The sequence below is a fragment of the Lasiodiplodia theobromae genome (assembly GCF_012971845.1).
Source record: "Lasiodiplodia theobromae strain AM2As chromosome Unknown scaffold_52, whole genome shotgun sequence".
Classification (NCBI taxonomy): domain Eukaryota; kingdom Fungi; phylum Ascomycota; class Dothideomycetes; order Botryosphaeriales; family Botryosphaeriaceae; genus Lasiodiplodia; species Lasiodiplodia theobromae.
In genome coordinates this window covers 245,312-258,366 of record NW_023336533.1, presented here as the reverse complement: position 1 = coordinate 258,366, position 13,055 = coordinate 245,312, and the positions used below count along the sequence as shown (strand labels likewise).

Here is a 13,055-nt window from a genome sequence, read left to right as displayed (position 1 = left end):
GGGGGCGGGGGGGGGGGGGGGGGGGGGGGGGGGGGCAAAAAGACTTACGATGTTCCTCCGCACCAGCTGCGTCCTCAACCCGCGCATCAACCCCAGTATCCCCGCTTTCGACGCGCAGTACAGATGCAGCGGCGGCGTGTCGAGAAAGCTCGCCGCGGACCCCGTCAGGACGATCTGGCAGCGCACCTCCGTCTGCCGCTTGGCGAAGAAATGCACGGCACACTTGACCGCGTAGACGGCGCCGACGAGGTTGACGTCAAGCACTTTCAGGTCCGGCGGCAGCAGCTCGCCCGTCGCCGCGTCGAAGCTGTCGGCGAGGAAGTCCTCGCGGTTGATGCCGGCGTTGCTGAGCACGGCGTCGAGGGGGCCGAAGGTGTCGTGGGCGGCTTGGAAGAGGGAGAGGACGTCGGGCCAGGAGGAGACGTCGCATTTGCGGAAGAGGACGCGGCTGGTCAACGAGGGCTACTTTAGTATTGTTGTTTGGATGACTGGTGGGAAGATTGGGGGAGGGTAGAGGCCTGACTCTTTCAGCTCGGATGCCAGAGCTTGTCCTGCAGCGTCGTTCCAGTCGCCTATAGCTACTTTTGCACCGTTTCCTAGAAAGGTGGGGATTAGGAAACGTGCGACCGCTTGTGCGACCAACGGGGATTGTTGCTCACTATGCGCTAGCTTCACTGTCTCTAGGCCAATTCCGCTCGAAGCTCCAATTATCAAGATGGTCTTATCCTTGAGCTTCGCGAGCTCTGCATCATCGAATGCGTATGTCGTCATCTTTAGGCTCGGATCAGACAAGGTTGAATCTCAAAGATCTTTTAGCTTTCTCCGAACGTATGGTTTAAGTAGCACCCCCGCCTGCCGGATGTGGATCTTCCGTGCCCGCTGCCGTGTTTCCATGTAGTCGGATAGGCCCACTAAATGATAGTGCATTGCTTTCTATAATAGGAGGTCTGGTGTCCGCTAAGAGGATTGGTCCGACGAACTGCGGGGCCATCCCATGTCTCCTCTTTCTGCTTCGGTGCTAGTCTCCATGAGCTCAAATAGGACCCCGCAAAAGCCACAATGTTCTCCATATCGTTCCCCGCATTGATATCCCCACCACGTATGGATTATACAATAATACATGAGCAGCTAGAAGATACATACGAGCATAACGGCTTCTATGGACGTAGCAGGCGGTATTACAGACACCGTTCCGACCTTCAGCCCTCTATTCACTGTCGAAGGTGCTCTTAATCGAAGGCCTTGCTTAATGTTAATCACCGATACTGTGGAGGGTTATGCGACAGGTTCGAGTCCGATGGGAGAAGGTGAGGGCAGCTCGACGCTGTGTGAAGCAAGAAGGCCGACAATGAAGACGCGCTTATCAAGGCTCGCGTGCTCCGCGCGGAACCGCGTTCATTCCACGAATAACTTGGTGGCCAATCGGAGGCATGTGGCTGGCTGTGTCCGCGCGTATCGGCGCGCTTATACGGTCAGCCAGGCAGAGAGTCTCAGGTCGAGCGCGTTCACTCCGGAGCGCGTTTTAGGCTGCAGTCAGGCAGGCTGAGCGTGTTCGTCGAAGCGCATTGGCTGCTCCAGCGTGCGGCTGATCCGACAGCGTGTTCCTCTCGCGCACCCCTCGCGATCGAACGCGTCCTGTAGAGCGCGTCACCGTGGCTTTCTTTCCGGCCGAGCGCGTTCTTATCGAGCGCGTTTGACCGCTGCGGCTCTTCATCGTGCGGTCGGTAGGGCAGTGCGCACCGCTCAATCGCGTCATGGGATGGCACCACTGGAGGCCTTTCTCCGTATCCCGCACATTCTAGCAATTTTCGAGACGCAGCAGTGAGACTTCGAAACACAACATGCTACTTCGGTCTATTCTGCTCTCAATGTGGCCTCACTACTTAAACAGGTACTTTCCCGGTAGATGGCCCTATCAGCATATTTCCCTGTCCTACTACAATCACCTGTAAAACAACTCAATATGACTTTGTCATTCGAGAGAATTATTTCTATCTTAACCCTCCTTGTCCAGCTTGCGACGTTCTTATACGGTAACGATGGTGGAAATACCCAGCGCCTCCGAGGTAAGAGCAGCCCACCCCCTACCTTAAATCTAAAATTTTCTAACGCAATTGATAGATACTATTACGGTTATATGGAGTGGCATATGCCAGCTTGTTACCAATAGCCATCAGCAAGCCTGCAGAATGGTCCATGATTGCAGAAGATTGTGCGATAACACTTATCAAAATAGGTCAGTCGGTATCTCGATTATCTTATGAATTTCGTTTTCGAAACCACTGACAACGACGTAGCAACAATCAATTCATTATTTGGCGCCTCTCGCTGATCCGTTACTTTGTAAGAGTTCAGCGGGAACACGAGATACACGCCACGGCTTAGCCCAGCCATCACCCTTCACGACACCGCGGCAACCATTTTGAATTATGCCGTCGAGTTCCCGGACACCGAATGTGTACGGGTTCATAAGATGGGATATATTCAAACCTCGAATTAATGTGCATCGGTCTATTTGCGGCGTACACACTGCTTGCATAGGGTCTGATTATTGGGCTACATTACGACGACATGGGTTGAGCAGGGGCGTTAAGTGTTATGGAAATCAAGTCGAGTGGATTATATCGGGATATCGGGAGAATAATAAGATGGAAATAGGCTAATTATCACCTTTCTTTGCGCAACCAGCTGGCATGGAGAGGGAGCAGTAATCGGCGTTAACGGCGAAAGGATATATCGGGATTCGTGACTTGTTGTTCATCTCAATTGCATACTCTGGTTGGCCAAAGCTGCTTAATTAGTGAAGACCGCTCAGTGTGCGCCCGTCGAAGAGTTGGCTGATCCAGCGTGCATTCGGCCAGGCAGGGCACTCCCGCCCTCGCCGCGCTTGTTGGCTGCAGGTGCCCCAGCATAGACTTAGCCAAGCCCGGCACGCTGCCTTCGAACATGCTGCGCAGCAATCATTGTCTACTACGCAATCACCGCGCATGTTGAACGCCCTCACGAACGCGGTGTCTGCAGGCGTTTCGGTGGCTGCAGTCTTGTTAGTGCATGCCAGATGAGATACACGGCAGCACGACCTTAGAAAGATTTTTTATTGCTATGTTGAGAACAGGCAGCCATGGTGGTAGTGGAGATGAGGCAGAGTCAGAATCACGTTCTGAAGTTCTGGGGTGGGCGTCGGTGGGGCTGTGCTGAGAACGGGCTCCAATCGAATTCAAGGGCGTTTTCAATGTTGCATTGTAAGCCAGCCAGGAAAAGCGCTCTCGAAGAAATCCGTTGGCTAAGCCAGCATGCAGCTAGCCAAGAGGAGCGTTCTTGTTGAGGCACGGTGGTCCTGCCGCGCGGGGCCAGGCCATGCGCAATGGTTAAGGGGAAGATGGAGGATGAGAAAAAGGTCAGCTATTGTCAAAGCCAGGGTCGACTCGTCAGAGGGGCCAACCACGCAAGACCCCGGCCGGCCCCGACGTCATGGTCTAGTGACGCAGACAAGGCAGGAAATCACGCAGGCGGTCGTGCCCCGCTGCTGAAACCACTCACAGTAGGGTGGGTTTGCTCCGCGCTTCTTGGCACTTACGGCTGGGCTTGTTACGCGCTTCTTGGCGCCAGCGGCTGCGCCAGCGGCTCTGTACATTGTCTTAGAAGTGCAGAAGCATTCCTGATACGAACCTTCAATCGACCAGCATGTTCATCATGGCCTCACATATTTAAACAGGTCTTTTCCCGCTGTATAGCTCTAGCACCAGACTCACTCTGTGGTCAACTAAGAGCAACTAAAAATGACTCTATCTTTTGACAGGATCATCTCCACTCTTACACTTCTCATCCAAATTGCGGCCCTCTTCTATGGTAATGATCGTGGAAATGCCGAGCGCTTCTGGGGTGAGAACAGCCGATTATGATCATAAATAGCACACCATTTTGACGCATTTAATAGACACCATCACGATTATATGCGACAAATTATGCCACCTTGTTGCTGTCAGAATCGAGGCAGTTTGTGGAATCGTTCACGGTTGTAGAAGACTGTGTAACCATGCTTACCAGAATGGGTTAGTCCGTGTCTTTTCTTGCGGCTTTTCAGATGATCGTTGTCGAGCCACTGACAACAATGCAGCATTAATTCGTTCTTTTCTTTGCACCTCTCCTTAATGGGGTTCCTCATGAGGGGCCGGCAGGAACAGGAGAACGACGCCACAGTCTAGTTCGACTGTCCACCTTCACAGCATTGCATGGCAGTCACGCTAGACCCGCCGATGAATTGCAACGTAGCAAAGCGCAAATTCACCCCAATTTTGGAATCATCTGAAGGAAACAATCTGAACGCAACGGGGTAGCAGTACTCCATGAAAGGGGAGTGTAGATAATTACTTCAATCGGATATGGAGAAATAGAGCAGAATTTGAAAAAAAAAATATCTCAGAAGCGCTACCTGACGATGATGAAGGGTACATCACTTGGCCGCCACGCAACTGAGGCGCTGCGTCAGCTTTGCAAACGCTACACCAACGGATTGGCATTCACTCTTACAATAAAATAAATGTACTTCGCTACTTGTCATTACCAAGTTGGTCCGCTTGCGTTGCATCCGAAAATCGAGCGGGCAGAGAGCGTGGTACGAAGTGAACAACGGAGCGGCCGCTTGTAGAAAATAATAATACAGATTTATTCGTTGCTAAACTAGAATGCATGTCTGTCACCGGCAAGGATCCGGAGTGAGACATGATAGATATCCGGCGCTGGGGCGCGGCGAGTGGCAGAAACCGTCCGTTGCTGCACAAGCGATCGCTGCTGAGGTCAAGTGGTGCGAGAGAGAGCACTGTGGAGAGTTAGAATCGAAGGGTCGCCATCCTAGCCGGCTACTGGGCTGCTTGGAACGGGCTCAAGGCTTTGTGTCTAGTCGGTTCATGTGGTAGGTCGGCGGCATGGAGGCGTTCCAGCACGCCGTCTGCGGGGCCGGCCGGCTTGGTTTTGCGATGATGGCAGATGTGCAGGGTTGACCCCAGCGGCGGCAATCGCTTGCGCGGCGACAGCCGGTCTCTGCCGCCTGCCGCCGGGTATGAGCAAGCAACGGCCGCGGCTCCACCATCTTCTAAATATGGCTAGCCCTAGCCACACCATGGTGGCGCCCCTGCCAGTGTGTGCGCCTTATCCATCCTTGCGACAATCCTCTGAGATTGCTTTGGGGCCATCTATAGCATGAACATGTGTCCCGATATGGTTATTAACTGACCACGCCTAAATGACCACTAATTGTGTTCATTCCAGTCCTATTGTGCCCTCGAGTAGGTCTATACTGAGGCGTGGTGTGGTGGTTTAGGCCGATTCATAACAATATGTACGCCTTATCCGCCCTCATGCAAATCCTCTGAGATTGCTCTGGGGCCATCAGCCTGCGCTTAGTCTGCCTGATCTAGATCTTGCACGCGCTGTGACTCCGCCTCCTCTTGCTCCAGATAGAGCAGTACATTGGCTGTCAGACAAACAGTCGCGGCCGACGTCAGCTTCAACCCGCTTCCTTCGAACTTTATGGGTTCACGACAGCTGTCGGGCTGCTGACACGCCTTATACTCGCCACCCTTCCCTGACCGGTGCAATCTCCACTGACGTCTCTGGTCTTCATCATGCTAGTCTGCTGTCTATCGCTCTTAAGATACGGGGTCTCCAACATATCTGCGCTGGGCAGCCTACTCAGTTTCTTGAACTACCATCCCACTTCATAGTGATCGAAATGTCTCTTTCAACCGAGGTAATCATCGCACTCGTTTCCGTCGGGCTGCAATTCACCGCCATTATTATCCATCACTATAACCGCAACCGGCACCCAAGGCCAGCCGGTAGCCGACACAATAGGAGGATTGTTCTTTTTGAGGCTCCAAGTACCTCGTCCCCTTGTCAGCCATCCATCTCCATCGTTATATCTTCAGCTGCTGATACTCAATTAGTGCTGCCGATGTATAGGCCTACTCGTCGTATCTGATGATTCGAGACTTTGTGTCATGAGTAAAAGATCAGAGGAAAACATCTATCTGTGCAGTTCTTGAGCGATGGCGGTACTTTCAAAATCGGTAGGAGGTTCATCGTGGCTATCAAAGCAGCACTCGTGTTCGTTTCAATACATTCGGCTATATCTACCCTGGAAAATACCCTTGTCAATGTGTAGCAGGAATGGAATAGGACTGGTGTGACCCCACATTTTAACCCCTGTTCATCCCCAACCCACCTACCGAAACCGGGGCGGGCTCTATCTTTGATACGCAGAGCGCATGATCAAGAAAACGTTTCAGGCAGGCCGTGCGGGGATGAAAAGCTGGATCATACACGGGACTGTCTCCGTGCGATCCCCAATTCCCCCAACTGTTCCCCAGGAGTGACCCCATTGCACCTTCGCACTTCAGATCTGCCGCCGACTCTCATATTACATTGTTTTAGGTCATGGATATAGCTTTTGCATCTCTTTAGAGTTGACAAACAACGCTTCCGTCTTACAGCATATGCAACTGACACGACCGCTCGACCTTACCAGTTCATTTGTCCTATTCCTTTCCTTTACACAAGAAAATGGGCTTCCTCGGGATTCTGGAGGATAAGCATCTTCTTCATGTACCTGCAACGGTCGTCCTTGAAGAACAACAGGAGCAGGATGCCACCCTATTCAGAGGCGAAGGGTTGAAGCATGGAACCGGCAGGCATGCACACATCGTCCTTGTGCCTCAGCCGTGAGTACCATGCGAGGTTTTGTGCCTCTAGTTAGAGATCTGCGCTGACTGTTGCATAAGCTCGGATGATCCAAATGATCCACTGAATTTCTCGTCCACGAAGAAATTGATCATGATGCTCATTGTCGGCTTTGGCTCAATTTTGTATGCTGCAACTGTCGGTAAGTGTCCACATTCCCAAGATCAGGTCGCTGGTTAACTCTGTGAAGCTCCACTGCTCAGCCCTGGCCTCGTCGTGATTGCCACAGAATTCAATCGACCTATCGGAGACATCACTGTCATATCCGGCTATCGTGAGTGTGCCCAAACTGGCTGCGCGAGCGTCACTTATTCGTTCTAGTGCTCTTGGTCGTCGGAGCGACAGGTCCATTCGTCTCCGCCTTCTCGCGCAAATGGGGCAAACGGCCGGTATTGCTCCTTTCTTCACTATTCGGCCTCATCGGTACCATCATTGGCTCCTGCGCAAATACATATGATACACTTCTGGCGGCGCGCATTGTCCAAGGTTTCAGCATCTCGGCCTTTGAGAGCCTGATCATCTCGATGATCGGAGACCTTTACTTCGTTCACCAGCGCGGCCACTTCATGGCTATGATGCAGTTCATCATGGGAGCAGCGTCCAACTTCTCCGCCGTCATCTGTGGACCCGTCACTGCTAATCTGGGATGGAAATATCTCTTCCACATGTTTGTAAGTCGCAAACGATGAAACTTACCCCTATCATGCATCTTCGTTCAACTGATTTACGTTATACAGATACCCTTTGCCGCCATCGAATGCATCCTCCTCTTCCTCTTCGTCCCCGAGACGCAATACATCCGCGACCGTCGCTACGAGCTGGACGAAATCGCCGCCGACGACACAACCACCGTGACGACCCAAAAGCGCGAAGACAGCACACAAATCGAGTCCCTCAAGTCTCCCTCACAGGGAACCACAGCCCCCGTTCCCCCACCCAAAACCTTCTGGCAGCAAACAGCCATCTTCACCGGCACCTACTCGGCCGACAACTTCCTCCAACTGACCATCGCGCCCTTCGCCGTCTGCCTCAACCTCGCCGTCCTCTGGATCGTCATCGCCTCGGGCATGGCCGTCGCCTTCCTCGTCGCGCAATCGTACGTCATGGCGCAGCTCTTCTCCGCGCCGCCCTACCTGCTCTCCGCGTCGGGCGTCGGCTACCTGTCGATGGGCCCCTTCATCGGCGGGCTACTTGGAGCCCTCGCGGCGGGCGCCGCCAGCGACCCGCTCATCACATGGGCGGCGCGGCGCAACAACCGCAGTACTGGGGGCGCCGTCTACGAGCCCGAGTACCGGCTGCTGTTGGTCGCGCCGGGCCTGCTGATGGGGGCCGGGCTGATGCTGTTCGGCTACCTGGCGGAAAGGCAGGTGTCGTTCTACGCGACGGCGACGGCGCATGGGATCGACGTGTTTGGGATCCTGTTCGTTGCGATTGCGGCGGGCGCGTACGGGATCGACGCGTATCGCGACATGTCGTCCGAGATCTTCATCATCGGGATGGTGTTTAAGAACTTTGTGTTTTACGGGTTCAGCTATTTCGTCAATGATTGGACGGCCAGGGCGGGCCCGGCGCAGGTGTTTTATGTCATGGGCGGCGTGGGGTTTGCGCTGGTGTTGTCGGCGCCGCCGCTGTTTTTCTTTGGGAAGCGGTACCGGAGTTGGTGGCACAGGCACAATTTGTTGGAGAAGTTGCACGTTAAGACGCATGCTGAGCTCTGAGGGAGGGGAGTGCGGGGTAGCTGGGCCTTTTGCTGGCTTTTGACAATGATCCTCGCCCTCTGGCTTGATTAGGATAGGATATTCACACGTCCTCAGATGCTTTTGGTTTCCGTGATGATTCGAGTGGCGGTAACGTTAGACAACACTTTTCCCAGGTACTCGGGGTCCGGGAGTCGCCGGTATCGCTCGCTTGGGTCAGCTAAAACAAGCACTGCCGGCTGACAGGATGAGGGACAACCAACAACTAACATTTGTGGGGTAGGAATGCGGGGGCGGGTACGGTCGATCTGAGCAGGCTGTGGCTGAAACCAAGCGCCACCGTTGCGGCGCCACACGAGCGGGTCCTCTTCTTTTACGCCCGTAACCGTTGGCCGAAAATATCCAGACAGCTCCACGCGAAACACACCAAACGGGGGGGGCTCATAATTGCACCACCGCCCTGCCAGATTGCAGAGACAGCTCAGGGATCCCTCGATCTACGGGCTGACTTGAATAATAATCAGACCAACTAATCAGACCCGCTGAAGGATTAGCCCAACATCGAGTCACAGCCGAGGCATCCATGCACCAGTAATGCACGTCAATCAGCAGAGCTCCGCCGGAAGCTCCACTATCACGGCCATGCCGCCGTTATCCAGGCCCCCATTCTCCTCTCCCTCTTTTCTCTCTCCTCCTCACACTTCCATCCAAGAGTCTGAGGCCCGTTCGACATGCCTGGTATGCCTTCACTTCCGTCGCGCTGCACCTCAAACTTTTGAAATGCTATCCAATAACTAACATGGACGGATACTCACAGTCCCCATCGCCGCCGCAGCGGCCGCCGTAGCCGGGGCCGCCAGCGCCGCCGCGTACCTCAACGCCAAATACCACATCGCGCACGACCTGCGTGGCGAGCTGCAGATGCCCATGGCCATCGTGTACGCGCTGATCCGGGCGCGCAAGAAGCGGCTGCTCAACTACCACGTCCTCGAGGAGCAGGCAGCACGGCAGCCCGACCACCCCTTCCTGATCTTCGACGCCGCCAGCGGGCCCGACCGGCGCGAGTGGACCTACGCGCAGTTCCTGCGCGACGTGCGGCGGGCGGCGGCCTGGCTGAAGGACGACCTGGGCGTCGCCGTCAAGGAGATTGTCGCGCTCGACGGCCAGAATAGCCCGGAGTATATGATCTTGTGGTTTGCGCTCGATGCTATCGGCGCCGTGCCGAGCTTCATCAACAGCAATTTGACCAGCAAGGCGCTGGTGCACTGCGTGACGGTGAGTAATCCGATGGTTGGAAACGAGATCTCTTGGCTGACGATGTCCTTTTTTCTTTTGCGTACCTGCAGCTTTGCGAATGCCGGTATCTGCTGTGCGACGCCGAGACGAAGCCATTGGTTGAGCCGCATGAGGCTGAACTCAAAACTTCCGGAGTACGTCCCTCTCAACCACCCCTATCCCTGAGCAGAAGGACAAAAAAGAAAAAAACAATGACATCTCTCGATACCCCCCCGAAGACCTCCAAGCAACCCTCACTAACCCTCCCAGGTCCGCACCATCTACTACTCCCCCGACCTCACCACCACCTTCCTGCCCCCCACCGACCCCTCCAACCCGACGGGCCCCCTCATCCCACCCTCCCACACCGCCTCCCTCCTCCCCTCCGACCTCCGCGCCCTCATCTACACCTCCGGCACAACCGGCCTCCCCAAAGCGACCCAAATCTCGACCCTCCGCGACCTCATCGTCGGCCACGCCGTCTCGCGCAACCTGCGTCTCGGCCCCCACAGCCGCATGTACACGTGCATGCCGCTGTACCACGTCGCGGCGCACGCGCTGTGCACGCTCGCCCTCCTCCACGCGGGCGGCACCGTCGTGCTCGGCCGCCGCTTCTCGCACGCCCGCTTCTGGCCCGAGGTGCGCGCCGCGCGCGCGACGGCGATACAGTACGTCGGCGAGCTGTGTCGGTATCTGATGAACGCGCCGGCGTCGCCGCTGGATAGGGAGCATGAGGTCAGCATGGCCTGGGGCAACGGGATGCGGCCGGATATATGGGAGGCGTTTCGGGAGCGGTTCGGGGTCGAGACGATTGCGGAGTTGTACGGGGCGACGGATGGGATGGCGGGGATGACGAATTTGAATAAGGGCGAGTTTACGCGGAATGCGTTGGCGTTGAGGGGCGCGCTGTGGCGGGTCAGGAATAGGGGGAAGGTGGCGATTGTGCGGGTGGATGCGGAGGGGGAGGTGGTGAGGGGGGAGAGGGATGGGTGGGCGGTTAGGTGTGGGGTGGGGGAGCCGGGCGAGATGCTGCAGAGGATGGATCGGAGGCAGCCGAATGATGGGTTTGCGGGGTATTATAGGAATCCGGGCGCGGGGGATAAGAGGAAGTTGGGGGATGTGTTTGAGAAGGGGGATCTGTGAGTTGCTTTTTTCCCTTGGTTTCTTTTCCCAACTCCCACTCCCCCCCCCTTCCCTCTCTTGTCCTTCTGGACCACCCCCACTAACACACATTCCCCCCCCCCGCAGCTGGTTCCGCTCCGGCGACATGATCCGCCTCGACGCCGAAGGCCGCCTCTTCTTCGTCGACCGCCTCGGCGACACCTTCCGCTGGAAAGCCGAAAACGTCTCCACCAACGAAGTGTCCGACGTCGTCGGCGCCTTCGCGCAGGTGGCCGAGGCCAACGTGTACGGCGTGAGCGTCCCGCACGCCGACGGCCGATGCGGCGCCGCCGCCATCACCTTCGCCGACGGCGTGGCTTCTGAAGAAACTTTTGACTTCAAGGGCCTGGCCGAGCACGCCGTCCGCTCGCTGCCGCGCTACGCCGTGCCCATCTTCGTAAGGGTCACTCCGCGGATGGATTATACGGGGACGCTGAAGATGCAGAAGGGGAGGTTGAAGGAGGAGGGGATGGATGTGGCCAAGGTTGAGGCGGCGGGCGATCGGTTGTATTGGCTGCCGCCCGGTGGGGATCGGTATGTAAGGTTCAAGGAGGAGGATTACGCGCGGATTAAGAACGGGGAGGTGAAGCTGTGAGGGGAAAGATAGAGAAAGAGAGATGTAGCAGAGTGGCATACGGTAGGAAAAGTGAGCGAGCGGCGTTCAGCATACTAATCGACGGCGTCAGGGGTAACATTTAATGCAAAGACTCGAATAATTCATAACGCTCTATCTATCAATAAGGAGAGAAGAAAGGAAAACGATACGATGTGTCATGGCTGTCCTACTCCTCGTCGGGTCCCACCGGCCTCGTGCTGGCGGCCAAGTTGCACTGCCTAAACAGCCTGACCTCGTCCTCGGCGAAGGCGCCGACGACCGAGTGGATGACACCCTGGTTGTTGAACAGCACCAGGTCGCCCTCCTCCCAGTCGTGGGGGTAGACGTACTGCGGCGAAATGGCCGGGCGCTGCAGGCGATAGATGGTCTCACGCACCGTCTCGAGGTCGTCGATCACGCTGCCATCCGCGAGATGGATCTTGCGCACCGCACTGGGATGCACCTGCAGAGCCAGACGGCCGGTCACGGGGTTCTTCCAGCACATGGGCAGCACCATGATCTTGTCCTGCTCGACGGGCGGCAGCTCGGACTCGGGCAGCTCCTTGCCCTCGCTGATCATGCCGAGGCCGGTGGAGCGCGAGGCGGCCGTCGACATCCAGACGTAGGGGTGCGGCGCGTACTCGACCTTGTTGGAGCGCACGAACTCCTTGTCCTTTTCGGACAGCAGGTCGTACATGCGGTAGCCGCTGACGAAGGCGGTGGTGCCGAGCGGGACGTCGAGCTCGTCGCCGGTGCCGTCGTCGTAGCGGCACGTCTGACGGCGGCCCTTGGGCACCTTGACGGCCAGCAGCGACGTCACGCGCGGCGGGTTCAGCGCGTACAGCGCCGCGTCGATGTGCCAGCGGAAGAAGCGCGTGAAGTCGAGGTCCTCGGCGTCCGGCACGTGCGTCTTGTGGAACTTGCGGTGGTGCGGGTGCCGCAGCTGGATGTTGCTGAGCCCCTCGTACGACTCGATAAAGCCGTTGCCGATGACCTGCACCTGCGGCTGGTGCGGAATCGTCTTGAGGTCGGGATGCAGGACCGAGCGCTTCGCGTCGAGCGTCTTGCCGTGCCCGTAGTTGGACGACGCCGGGTCGAAGCGCTGCGTCAGCTCGTACTGGGCCTTGGGCGACAGCTGCGGCGTGGTCTTGATCACGACGACACTGTTGCGGTACAGGGCGTCGTGCAGGAACTCGAAGTCGGCATCTGCGGGGCTTGAAGTCAGCCTGCTGTCGTTGCGATAGCGGTTTGACATGTTTTACTTACCCAAGGTGGTTACCGATCCCCGGAGTGCACCCTTATTGCGTAGAACCCATTTTACCAAGTACCAGTCACGTTTGCGTTCACAACTTACCGCTCATGTTCTCTACATCAAGGCCGGTGACGACGGCGCCGAAGTCGACGTCAGAGCCGGGAGCCTTCGGGAGGGGCTGCACGGACGGAGATACGGAGTGGGGCATTTTGAAAGTTTTGGTGAGACAGCAGCTCTCTGTGTGTGTAATGTTCTTGGTTTGTATGGGTGATAGACGTCTTGGAAGTGAGCTTTATATAGGCGTGGGGATGGACGGGTCCGGAGGTCTCCTATCGCA

At 56.3% G+C, this 13,055-nt stretch overlaps 4 protein-coding genes across 4 annotated transcripts; 2 read left to right on the top strand and 2 right to left on the bottom strand.

Annotated features, from left to right (window-relative positions):
* Positions 1 to 771, bottom strand: LTHEOB_11753 (Glycoside hydrolase; the record flags this gene model as incomplete). The annotated part of the gene is made up of 3 exons (XM_035508544.1): positions 1 to 448; positions 524 to 596; positions 660 to 771. Coding segments are annotated over 3 exons (633 nt in total), but the record flags the coding sequence as incomplete, so codon positions are not given.
* A 5,790-nt stretch (positions 772 to 6,561) lies between these two features.
* Positions 6,562 to 8,456, top strand: LTHEOB_11752 (MFS transporter; the record flags this gene model as incomplete). The annotated part of the gene is made up of 5 exons (XM_035508543.1): positions 6,562 to 6,719; positions 6,780 to 6,880; positions 6,929 to 7,012; positions 7,060 to 7,409; positions 7,476 to 8,456. The coding sequence occupies 5 exons, from the start codon at positions 6,562 to 6,564 to the stop codon at positions 8,454 to 8,456; spliced, it is 1,674 nt and encodes a 557-aa protein (XP_035365744.1).
* Positions 8,457 to 9,166: 710 nt separating this feature from the next.
* Positions 9,167 to 11,466, top strand: LTHEOB_11751 (Fatty acid transporter protein; the record flags this gene model as incomplete). Its single annotated transcript, XM_035508542.1, has 5 exons — positions 9,167 to 9,173; positions 9,253 to 9,710; positions 9,782 to 9,865; positions 9,981 to 10,849; positions 10,959 to 11,466. 5 exons carry the CDS (start codon positions 9,167 to 9,169, stop codon positions 11,464 to 11,466), a joined length of 1,926 nt encoding a protein of 641 aa, XP_035365743.1.
* A 187-nt stretch (positions 11,467 to 11,653) lies between these two features.
* Positions 11,654 to 12,926, bottom strand: LTHEOB_11750 (Alpha-ketoglutarate dependent xanthine dioxygenase; the record flags this gene model as incomplete). The annotated part of the gene is made up of 2 exons (XM_035508541.1): positions 11,654 to 12,672; positions 12,821 to 12,926. 2 exons carry the CDS (start codon positions 12,924 to 12,926, stop codon positions 11,654 to 11,656), a joined length of 1,125 nt encoding a protein of 374 aa, XP_035365742.1.
* Between the last annotated feature and the right edge of the window lie 129 nt (positions 12,927 to 13,055).